General features: G+C 36.5%; 1 protein-coding gene across 9 annotated transcripts in view; it reads left to right on the plus strand.

The window, feature by feature from the left end:
* POU2F1 (POU class 2 homeobox 1) overlaps positions 1-12606 on the plus strand; it is a 210888-nt gene that overhangs the window by 164605 nt on the left and 33677 nt on the right. For all 9 annotated transcript variants that reach the window (XM_063625101.1, XM_063625108.1, XM_063625107.1 and 6 more), the window contains 2 exons: positions 3183-3277; positions 8508-8681. In XM_063625101.1, the coding sequence (XP_063481171.1) occupies positions 3183-3277; positions 8508-8681 (269 nt within the window). The remainder of the gene's footprint in view (positions 1-3182; positions 3278-8507; positions 8682-12606) is intronic.

The raw sequence follows: 12606 nt of genomic DNA on the forward strand, positions 1-12606 counted from the left end.
AATTCTGTTTTCTCTTGTTTTTCATTGGTTAATCTAAAACTTTTGAGGTGTAATTCATATTTTTGGTACTATTGCTATGATTATATAACTGTAACTGTCCAGAATTTAATTTCTAGCAAGAGAAATTTAAGCCTTTTCCTCAGAATTATTTTTCATGGGAAAATTCTTACTGACAGATTACTGAACTTGAGTCATAATTTATTGGTTATCTTATTCTGCCCTATTTACTCTCAGCACAAATTATAAAAATAATTTAAGAAATGTTCTTGGTTAGAAAACTGTTCATTTGAGTTTTGTTTGGGTTTTCATTGTTTAGGTAAGGGAAGGTGGCAAGCGTTTTTTTGTTGTTGTTTTTGAGATGGAGTCTTGCTCTCTCGCCCAGGCTGGAGTGCAGTGGCATGATCTCGGCTCACTGCAACCTCCGTCTCCCAGGTTAGAAGGATTCTCCTGCCTCAGCCTCCCGAGTAGCTGGGACTACAGGCGCATGCCACCACGCCTGGCTAATTTTTTTGTGTTTTTACTAGAGACGGGTTTTCACCATGTTAGCCAGGATGGTCTCGATTTCCTGACCTCGTGATCCACATGCCTCGGCCTCCCAAAATGCTGGGATTACAGGCGTGAGCCATGGCACCTGGCCAAGCATTGGTTTTTTAAAAAGTTCTAAACCTCTATGGGCCCTTTCAGCCTTTTCAGCTGACCATGTTTGGGGGTAAAACCTAAGGTTTGAATTTGTCTACTTACCTGCTTTTGTCTCTTACGGATTAAACTAACTTTCATTGTTAAACTTTAAAGAAACTCCTGGGTTGAAATAGCCTATGTTTAATAATGGAACCGCATTTCTGACCTTTGTGCTCTCTTCTTTTTGTTTTTTTTTTTTTTGAGACAGAGTCTTGTTTTTTCACCCAGCCTGGAGTACAGTGGCGCAGTCTTGTCTCACCACAACCTTTGCCTCCTGGGTTCAAGCGATTCTCTTGCCTCGCCTCCCGAGTAGGTGGGATTATAGTTGTGTGCCACCACACCCAGTTACTTTTTGTATTTTTAGTAGAGATGGGGTTTTACCATGTTGGCCAGGCTGGTCTTGAACTCCTGACCTCAAGTGATCGGCCTGCCTCGGCCTCCCAAAGTGCTGGGATTACACACATGAGCCACCGTGCCCGGCCCTCTCTTTCATTTTTTATTATTGTTTTTGAATATTCTTTAGTCTTTAGTCTTTGCAAAACAATTTTATTTAATTAGTTTTAATCGTTAACATAAAATACAGTTTTTTTCCTCTAGACTACCCTTCAGTATTTTTCAAACCAGTAAAGTTTGATATTTTAATTAATTCTCTCAAAAATTAGTTGAGTGCCTGCTGTGTCATATAGTGCTCTAATAGTTAGGGATGTATTTTGAACAAGATGCAGGCCCTGCCCTCATTAAGAGACGTCAAATAGTAAACATGTAAAAAATGGTTTAGATACCAGTACGTACTAGTCAGGTAGCAGATCATAGTAATCTGGTAATGGTTAACCTAAAGAAGAATGGGCCTATGGTCTGGAAAAGTCTCTCTGGAGAAGCAATATTTGAATTGGGAACTGGTGAGGAAGGATAAGAGAGAGGTTACCACACCTAGAATCTGAAGACAAGAGTCTTGTAGGCAAAGGAATGTAAAACACCTGAGATGGGAACAGCTTGACCTGATCCAGGTAAAGAAAAGCCAAAGTAACTGGAGTTCAGTGAGTCAAAGGAAGTGGTAGAAGTTGAGATATGAGAGCTAGACAGCGCCAGATACCTAGGGCTGCATAGATTTTGTTCTAATTCTAATATAAGGCCGTGACAGCGTTTTAATTGGGAAATAATAAGATTATAAAGATCACCCTAACTATTATATGGAGATTGAACTATAGGAAGACACTTGGGGAAGCAGGATGGTCATTTAAACTTCCATAAACCTGCCTTTTGAGAAATGTTTGTAGTAATATGTGCTGAATTTTATTTAATCATATTTGCTTCAATATATATTTCACTTGCCCCAGATCAGCAAGTCAGGGTTCTTTAGAAAAATTCAAATATATTTAATATATTTATCTTATTTGTGACCTACATTATGAAATAAATATTAGTATCTTTTGATAGCTTAAATCTTAGTAATAAATATTAGTATCTTTTGATACTAATATTTGTCTTAGAATAGTATCTTAGAAATAAATATTACTATCTTTTGATAGCAGTGCTTAGTTACTTATAAATAAATGATAAATTCTATGGCTAATCTCTGGCAGGCTTAAGTGTTCTGGCTGTTGTCCTACATATTCCAACATTTAATATATCCAAATTTAGTAACCTAAGGAAATCATAATTAGGAAGCTATTGCCTCAGATAATCTTATCACATGTTCGAAAGAAAATGGTAAAATCCCTTTTGTTTGGTGTGCTTTGTTGAATACTTTCTACCATTGCTCTTATCACAGCAAACGTAATCTTGTATTTAGTATTTTAGCAACAGCATTTTATCTGAAACTCTTTACTATAGATTAAATCCTTAAATACAGACATTCTGGGTTGGTCCTGTCTATCAGGTTCTGAAAATAAAAAGCCATATATTCAAGTAATTGAGCATCTTCTACAAACAAAGAGTTTGTATTTCTACTTTGAATGTCAGTTTGTCATCATGAAGCATTGGTGGCATTACAATATCAATTATTTGAAACTAAGACAGTTCAGTGTTCATGCAGATATTAATAGAATATTTTACATTTCAACTTTATTATCACCAACAGGCAAATGTTTGATAAAGAGAACTTGAAAATGCTTCTTTTCCTCTGGTCCAGCATATGCTGGCAGTTTCTAATGGATTCTAGGTTAAGAAGTTGAGCTCTTTTTGGAATTTCCAGCTGTTTCTATTTAGAATAGTTTTTTAACTTTCATCCCACTCTTTCCTAAAATAAAGGATTGACCTATCACAGAGCTTATTCAGATTGTGCCAAAGACATATCAGTTTTAATTTAATGTTCTATATCTTCTCTTCCAAGTTGTAAAACAAGATTGAATGTAAGGCAAATAAGAGAAATAAGAGTTTTGATACCAGTAAGACTACCAGAGATCAACTGGAAATTTTCAGCTCATTTTCTAATTCTTTCTTTCTTTTGCCATGTGTTGGAAGAAATCTTTAATGTTTCTGGATAACATGTTTTTCTTCTACAGGTCTCCTGCAAGCGCAAAATCTTCTAACGCAACTACCTCAGCAAAGCCAAGCCAACCTCCTACAGTCGCAGCCAAGCATCACCCTCACCTCCCAGGTCAGTTTTCTTCTATGGGGGCCACTTTCTCTTATCATATTGTTTGGGGAGACTTTTGGACTTTATTTAATTTTTTTTTAAATCTAATAAAAATAATTCGGTCTTCAAAAACTGACCAGAAAATCAAAGCTAAGCTTATCAGCTCAATAAAGCAATGCTACCAAATCAATATAGTCTTTGAAAATCTTCAGAGTTCCTGTTTCTTATATGTTCATAAAGATTAACTGCGTTAGCAGTAAATGAGTAATGAGTTCTAGCTATGTGACATCTCCCCTCACCATACTTGGCAGTAGATATTACCACTTAAACTGCAAACCTAGTTAGCCTCAGTTAAAAATCCACTGTTACCCTTTACCCTTTCTCAGAAACTGCAAAGAAATTTTGATCTCTATATTTTCTTTTTTCTCAATGCTTTTATGGTGCTTTAGCTCATTTCTACTAGACCATATAAACACTATAATTATATAAAAAAATCTTAGACATATAGAGGTTTAAATTATAGACCTAATTCCACTTCTTATCTAGCTGTTGCTTTGAACATGTCATTTTATCTCTCTGGACCTCAGTCTTCCCATCTATAAATTAGGTGACTGAACTGGCTGATCCTGAATCTCCTTCCAGCTCTGACTTTCTTTGTCTGCAGTATGGAAGTTATCACTTAATACTAACACATTACCAGATTTCACAGAATTCAGCATCCATTTATGATAAGAACTCTTGCAAACTAGATATAGAAGGTAACTTTCTTAACCTAGTAAAGAGCATGTATTAAAAAAAAAAAGAAAAAACCAACATCATACTTAATGAAAAACTGAATACTTTCCCAAGATCAGAAACAAGGCAAAGTGACCAGTTGCCACTTTTATTCCACATTATACTGAAGGTGCCAGTAATGCAATAAGACAATAAAATGAAATATTAATAAATGACATATAGATTAGAAAGGAAGAAGTAAAACTATCTTAGTTGCTAGATGACATGATTGTCTATGTAGAAAATCTTAAGGAATCTACCAAAAAAAGCTACTGGAATAAGTGAGCTTAGCAAGTATGATACAAAGTCAATATATAAAAATCATTTACATTTCTATACGCTAGCAGTGAGCATTTGGGAATTGAAATTAAGAAAAAGAAATTTACAGTACTTAGGGATAAACAACAAAATATTTTTAAGGCCTATACAAATAGTTCTATAGTTGAAAACTATAGAACATTGCTGCGTAAAATAAAGACCTATAAAATAGAAAGAAGTAATGTGTTCATGAATCAGAAGACCTAAGTTAAATGTTAAAATGTCAGTTTTTCCCAAATTGACCTCTAGGTTCAACACAGTCTCAACCAATACCTAGCAGGCTTTTTTGTAGAAATTTGCATACTGTTTCTGACATTTATATAGAACTGTAGAAAACACAGAATAACCAAACGATTTTGAGAAGAAAATTGAAGGACTACCTGATGTCAAGAATAATTATAAAACTCCAGTTAATGAAGATAGTGTAATACTGGCATATGGATAGAAATAGAGATCAGTGGAACAGAATAGAAGGTCCAGTAGATCCACATGTATATGGCCAACTGATTTGCCAAAGGTGCCAAACGATTTCAGTGGGGAAAAAAAAGTCATTTCAAAAAATGCTGCTGAAACAATAGGGAAAAAAAAAACCTTGACTATTATTTCACACCGTGTACAAAGATTTGTTTGATGGGTCATAGACCTAAACTTAGAGAAAAAAGCTTGGAAAAAAATATTTGTGTCCTTGGGTTAGGCAAGGATTTCTTAAATAGGACACAAAAAGCACCATAAAATAACAGATAAATTTAATTTCATAAAAATTAAAAGCTTCTCTCAAGTGAATGAAAAGAAAACCACAGATGGGGAGAAAATATTTTTATGAAACATATCTGATAAAAGATTTGTGTTCAGAATGTCTAAAGAACTCATTCAAGTTAATAATAAGACAATCTGATTTAAGGGAATGGGCAGCAAAAAAATGGGAGATACTTCACCAAAGAAGATATGTAAATGTCCAGCAGGCATATGAAAAGATGCTCAAAAACCGTTAGTCATCAGGAAAATTTAAATGAAATATCACTACACAGCCACTAGAATAAGCAAAATTTAAAAGGCGTTGGCAAGAAGGTAAAGCAACTAGAGTTCTCATACATTGCTTAGTGGTGTTGCAAAATGGTCTACACACTTTGGAAATTGTTTTGGCAGTTTCTTTTTTCGGGGGTGAGTGGGAGGCAAGGTCTTGCTCTGTCACCCAGGCTGGAGTGCAGTGGCACAATCACAGCCCACTCTAGCAGCCTGACCTCCCAAGCTCAAGCGATCCTCCCACATCAGCCTCCTGAGTAGCTGAGACTACAGGCGTGCACCACCACACCCAGCTATTTTTTGTAGAGATGGGGTTTCGCCACGTTGCCTAGGCTGGTCTTGAACCCCTGGGCCCAAGCAATCTGCCTGTCTTGGCCTCCCAAAGTGTTGAGATGACAGGCGTGAATGTGCATGTACCTTGTGACCCAGCAGTTCTATCCCTAGAAATGAAAGCATACGTCCACACAAAGACTTGTATGTGAATGTTTATAGCAGCGTTATTCACCTCAAACTGGAAACAACCTAAATATACATCAGCTGGTGACTAGGTACCATAAGCTTTAGCATATCCATATGATGGAATACTACTTTGCAATAAAAAGAAACGTGCTTCTGATACATGCATCTCCTGTGAATCTCAAAAGCATTATACTACATGAAAGAAGACATAAAAGACTGCATACAGTATGATTCAATGCACATGGCATTTTAGAAAAGACAAAACTAAGGTACATAAAACATTAGTGGTTGCCAGGGACAGGGGGCTAATGATGGGGATTAACTGCAAAGGGAACAAGGGAACTTTTGGGAGTGATGAGAATGTTCTGTATCTACTACTATCTGTAGTAACTGCTACTACAATTAGCAGTTACATTTGCCCTTTTAAATGGTGAATTTGTGAATATGCTGAATGCAAGAGTGAGGTTGGGATTTTGAAAAAAGCCTGTACCAGAGACTTCTTCCTGGCCTGCATTCTCTGCATACGGTGGCAGGGCCGTTGTGGCTTCATCCTGACTCCTGCTCACTGAATTCTACTCTGCCATTTCTAGATCTGGCCCAGTCCAGCCTGAGGTTTCTGGAGTTGGGGTAACTTATCTGTAACCACTCCATCTAAAGGTACCCAAGCGATTTTTAGTCCTTTATTATTTGAGAATAGGGCTACTTCAAGCCCGGAGATGAAGTAACAATGTGATAGTTAAGACTCACCTCTAACTGTCAACCAGTTTCGCTGTGAGAAGTGTACAGCCACATAGGGGTCTGCTATGGTTGGTGCTCATTTGGATCCTCCAAAATGGTCAGATTGAAAATTATGCAGTGTCAGCATGACATAGAAATGAACTTTGTTGTTGTCATTGAAACAGGATGATAAGAGAGGAACTTAACTCCAGTTGTCGCCGGTGTAATGCTTATTCTGTAGTTTTCTGAGACAGTTAGTTCCTTTGGAGGAAGCCTTGACTCATAAGGTAAAGGTCAGGGTTATATAACTCATCTAAATTTGAAGAAGAAAAATTCACAGCCACAGACTTTATCTGTAATTCTGGTTTATAATCGCTCACCTGGGCTACTGTTCACAGGAGGGGTCAACTGAGCAACTAAGATGCAGTCAGGCAGTGCCTCCCACTAGTGAGGTGTGTTCCACTCAGGGCTTGTGAATAGAACAGAATAACCTTAAGTTTGTGTGATAAGAAAGTTGAGTATTTTATTTTTAAAAAGAGACTATACCCTCATGTCCCAAAATAAACTATACGTGGATTTAAATAATCAAATATTCAACAAAGAAGAAGCTAGCAGATTAAAAGGAATTTTATCAATGTTAGAAATAAGTGAAGCTTTCTCAGATTTGAAGTAACAGGATATATTAGAAAGGAAAAGTAAAAGCTCACCCAAATGACAATTTAAAGATTTATGTACACTGAAAAATAAAAAGAAGAAAGCAAATTGGAAAAAGCATTTACATTAATACGACAAAGCTTCCTCTATAAAATTTGAGGATCTCTCTAAGGATAAGGATGAGAATAAATATCATTAATATATAAATTGGTTAAGGACATAAATCCAATTCACATCCAAAGAAATACAGATAATAATTGACACATGGGAAAATTTTGACATTGAGTAGTAAGAGAAATACAAATTAAAGCAGCAGGGAACTACCATTTACTTCCTGAATTAGCAAAACATTTTTTAAAACTGCTAACATAAGTCATGTGGAAGAGTGTTGCATAGAGGGAACCAAAGTTATGATATGTATCAAAAGCCATGAAATTGTTTATCTAGTTACCAGAAAAGCCCTTGAGAATTTATCTCAAAAGAACTAATTACGCACATAGGTGGAAAAAATAACTAATATGCATAAAGTTTTTCATTGTGTTGTTACCTATGTTAGTGAAAACATAAAAACTGTCTAGCAATTAAGAACTGGTTACGCACATAGGTGCGTAAATTATGAGAATATTGCCTTAGTTTTTAAAAAGGATAATTATGAAGACTGAAATACCATAGAAAAAAGTTAAAACAACATTAAATGAGAAAAGCAGAGGGTAAAATTATGTTTACCATAATTACAGTGAAGGTTTAAGATATAGATCCTTGGAGAAAAAACTGGAACAGATACACAAAAGCGAAACCTGTTATAAGCTATTTAAACTACAGGAGGTTTACTTTTCCCCCTTAATGATTTTGAATTATGATCTTGAATACTATTTTTATAATACGGTGTCACAGGTTGGAGATATAATAGTGATAAACAAGACCTATATGCTGTCTACTGTTTTGACAGTTGAAGTGCTAGACTTATGAAATAGATTTTTTGAAATAAAGAGTAATTTATTAAAAAACATAAGATATATGTATTCAGACCATTTGAAAACCCAGTTATAATAGATTTCATTTTTGTGTATTCATTTCATTTTTGTGTATTCATGTTTTTTTATAGATTACGTAATTAACTGTAATTGCAGTATACATAATTTCACTGTCTGCTTTGCTCACTGAACATTATGTTGTACCTTCTGTAGTGTTACATGGTCTTCATTGTTATCCATAAATGTGGCTCTTTCCTTCAGTTGTTTACTTGGAGTAAACCTAAATATCTCTTCACATGTTTTTCCTCATTGTTTTACTCTTTCTCCAACAGCCAGCAACCCCAACACGCACAATAGCAGCAACCCCAATTCAGACACTTCCACAGAGCCAGTCAACACCAAAGCGAATTGATACTCCCAGCTTGGAGGAGCCCAGTGACCTTGAGGAGCTTGAGCAGTTTGCCAAGACCTTCAAACAAAGACGAATCAAACTTGGATTCACTCAGGTAGGGTGAATTGGCCTTACATTGATTGCCCTCCTTGGCTGGGTCCAAATACAGTTGGCTCTCTGTATTCATGGATTCCACATCTGTGGATTCAACTAGTCCAAAATATTTGGGACGGGGGACGAAAAAGTATGGTCATGTCTGTACTGAACATGTATAGACTTTTTTTCTTGCCATTATTTCCTAAACAATACAACAATTTACATAGCATTTACATTATATTAAGTATTGTAAGTAACGTAGAGATGATTTAAAGTATATGGGAGAATACACATATGTTATATACAAATATGCATTTTATAATTTTGAGAACTTGAGCATCAGTGGATTTTGGTATCCAAGGGAGGTCCCGAAACCAATCCCCTGTGCATACTGAGGGACAACTGTATTTGCTTTACATGTCCAAAGAGGCTTCTAAGATACAATATGTTCCTCAGCCATGTTGTTTTTTGGTTTTAAACTGCACCTTTTTGTTAGCCTTTTCCTGCATTTTTAATGTATGGTTTAATGTTAGTCTAGAAGCTTTATGATTTCTTTCAGAACACAGGCCTCTGAAATCATAATTATACCAGTAAATTGTGAAGAGTTTAAAAGATTATGTTGGAGGATATTTTGACTGTACGGAGGATTTTGTTATTTGAAGAATATCTGGTGGTAGACCTTAGTATTTCATATGTAAGATTGAGAGAGTAAAGGTTACAGGGTATATTCTATTAGCTAAAAGGGGAAAAGTTTAGAAGGCTTATTTAAAAACAGTTTTTTGTAGTTAGTGGGTGCAGTAGCTCTCATCTGTAATCCCAGCACTTTGGGAGACTGAGGTGGGAGGATTGCTTGAGCCCAGGAGATGGAGACCAGCCTGGTCTCTGGTGGGACCCTGTCTCTCCAAAAAGTAAATAAATAAAAAATTTAACTGGGTGTGGTGGCGCATGCTTGTAGTCCAAGCTATCAGGAGGCTGAGGTGGGAGGATTGTTTGAGCCCAGGAGGTCGAGGCTGCAGTGAGCCATGATTGCTCCATTGCAGTCCAGCCTGGGTGACAGAGCAAGACACTGTCTCTAAAAAATAAAAATTAATAAAAATTAAAAATAAAAATAACTTTTTGGAAGAGAGAGGGTGATGGAGACAGGCATGCAGGCACAGGCATACATACTCTCTAAGCCTATGCTAAAACCAGTTAATCAAGCAAGAATCTATAGAAGAAGAAAACCCCAAATTAACCAAAATCCAAATTAATTTTCTGGAATTTGTCAGCTGAGGACTTTTAAAGAAGAGTGAATATATTTAATGGTTTAAACAGTTGTCTGGATACGTAGCATTTTTGTTTGTTTTAAGCACTACCACTGACTTACTCTTTGATTAACCTGTCGTAAATAATATATTATTTTAGAGACAGAGTCTCGCTATGTTGGCCAGGTTGGTCTTGAACTCTTGGCCTCAATCAACCCTCCCACCTTGGCCTCCCAAAGTGCTGGGATTACAGGTGTGAGCCACTGCGCCCGGCCTGCAAATAATACTTTTAAAGCAGGCAAGGAATTAAACTGAATGAAATTTATGTAAAATGGTATAAGATCATTAGGTAAAAAAAAAAACTGAAGTATGGATTAGATGGGGTGCTTTTATGGAATCAGGAAAAATCTGATATTTTCTTTCCAGGGAATATAATTTAAAGTTTTTAAGCCACTCAAATATTACTCAAATTATTTTGTGTTGAAAGTACAGTAATGCTCCACCTGGCCTGGTAGGTCAAAATCCAAGGATAGCATCCCTGAATGTACTATGGGTGTTTTTAAGAACACATTTATATATATCTTTATATATATCTCTTTTTTTGTTTGTTTTTGTTTTTGTTTGTTTGTTTTTTTGTGTTTTTTTTTTTGAGACAGGGCCTCGGTCTGTCACCCAGGCTGGAGTACAGTGGCATGATCATGGCTCACTGCAGCCTTGACCTCCAGGGGTCAAGGGATTCTCCCGCTTCCGTCTCCTGAGTAGCTGGGACTCAGGCATACCACCACACCCGGCTAATTCTTGTAGAGACGAGGTCTTGTCATGTTGCCCAGGCTGGTCTCGAACTCCTGGGCTCAACCAAATCCACCCACGTCAGCTTCCCAAAGTGCTGAGATTACAGGTGTGAGCAACCGGGCCCAGCCCAGGCTTATATTTCTTTGGGAATTCATTTTTGCTCAAAGAAATCAATTGTGTTTGTGAATATAAAATGATTTTTTAAATAGGCATGATTTTAGCAGAAATACAGTTACATTTGTGAGGAGTTTGACTTATGAAGAAGCAAATTATCCAGAAACATTTTAATACTTTCAAAGCATCTTAAATGATCTGACTTGTTTTAAAAAGAAAGCTAGGCCGGGCACAGTGGCTCACACCTGTAATCCCAGCACTTTGGGAGGCCAAGGCAGATGGATCACCTGAGGTCAGGAGTTCAAGACCAGCCTGGCCAACATGGCGAAACCCCATCTCTACTAAAAAATACAAAAATTAGCCGATGTGGTGGCGGGCACCTGTAACCCCAGCTAATCGGGAGGCTGAGGCAGGGACAGTTGCTTCAACCTGGGAGGTGGAGGTTGCAGTGAGCCAAGATCACACCACTGCACTCCAGCCTGGGGGGTGACAGAGCAGGATTCTGTCTCAAAAAAAAAAAAAAAGAAAGCTAAACGTAAAACTAGATTGATATAAGTTACAAAGCCGAAATAAGTATAAGGTTAGCATATTTAGCAGTGCCTCAAGTTTTAAACTATTAGCACAGCATACTCTGGGATTCCCTGAGAGATTGTTGCCTAAGTGATATGCCAAAGATGTTAAGGCTTTTAAAAATCTTTAACTTTTACTCAAATAGTGGTTTGCCTTTCTGCGTTTGACCCAACATATTGCCAGTGTTATGTTTTTCTCTCCCTCTGCACATCTCTCCAGGTAAAGGAGCTTCCCTATGGTCTGGTATTTTGTTTTGTGGTTTTATCCTATTTTTTGGCATGACCATTCCTTATTTTTCGAAATGACTTTGAGACAGCAGTGGCAATGGTTCACAAACTTGGACTATGTGGGTTAAAGTACATACTACTGCTGCAGAATGGAAAATCAGTCTATCAACCTCTGTTTTTAAGTCAGATACTTCAATTTTAGTTATTCAAAGGTTGCTCTGTGGCCAATTTATTTATATACACACACAAAGAGAAAGTTTTAGCCATTAAAGTTATTTGCTGAAACAAAAAAAGCTCTATTCTCTGTGTAAATATACACATTATTAGATGTTTTAAAGTTATTTTCTAATTACATAATTGCTTATTAAAGGATTACCATGGCTGTCTTTCCATAATTAGAAAGCATGTCATAGCATAATACATTTATCACATATGGTACATTCATTATTTCCCAATCCCAGTTTTTGTTCCTTTTTTGTTCTTTTTAAAAATATCAAAGGGATATAATATAGTTAAGATTATATATGAATCGACTACTTAAAACATTTACTTTTGTGAGTGATAACCCAAGATGGTTGTGAGTTGGGTTATCACGAAAGAGCATTAAACCAAGCCTGTACCAAATTAATGAAAATTAGTATGTTAACTGAGGAGCCTGTTGCTTTTTATTCAGTTAAGCCATTTAAATGTGAAATAAAACATATTAATAAATGATAAAGTGAGTTTATTATTTATTATCGTGGTTCTAGTTAGTGAATGGCATAGCTTTATTTCCAGCCACCACCTTAAGGTATCACATTTCTTATAATTACGGTCATGATTTTTTAATATATATTTTATTTACTTTTTTTTTTTTTTTTTTTTTTTTAGAGAGAGGGTCTCACTCTGTTGGCTCTGGCTGGAGTGCAGTGGCACAATTATAGCTCACTGCAGCCTCAAACTTCTGGGGTCAAGTGATCCTCCCACCTCAGCCTTCCAAGTAGCTGGGACTACAGGC

This window comes from Symphalangus syndactylus, chromosome 12 (genome assembly GCF_028878055.3).
Source record: "Symphalangus syndactylus isolate Jambi chromosome 12, NHGRI_mSymSyn1-v2.1_pri, whole genome shotgun sequence".
Lineage (NCBI taxonomy): Eukaryota > Metazoa > Chordata > Mammalia > Primates > Hylobatidae > Symphalangus > Symphalangus syndactylus.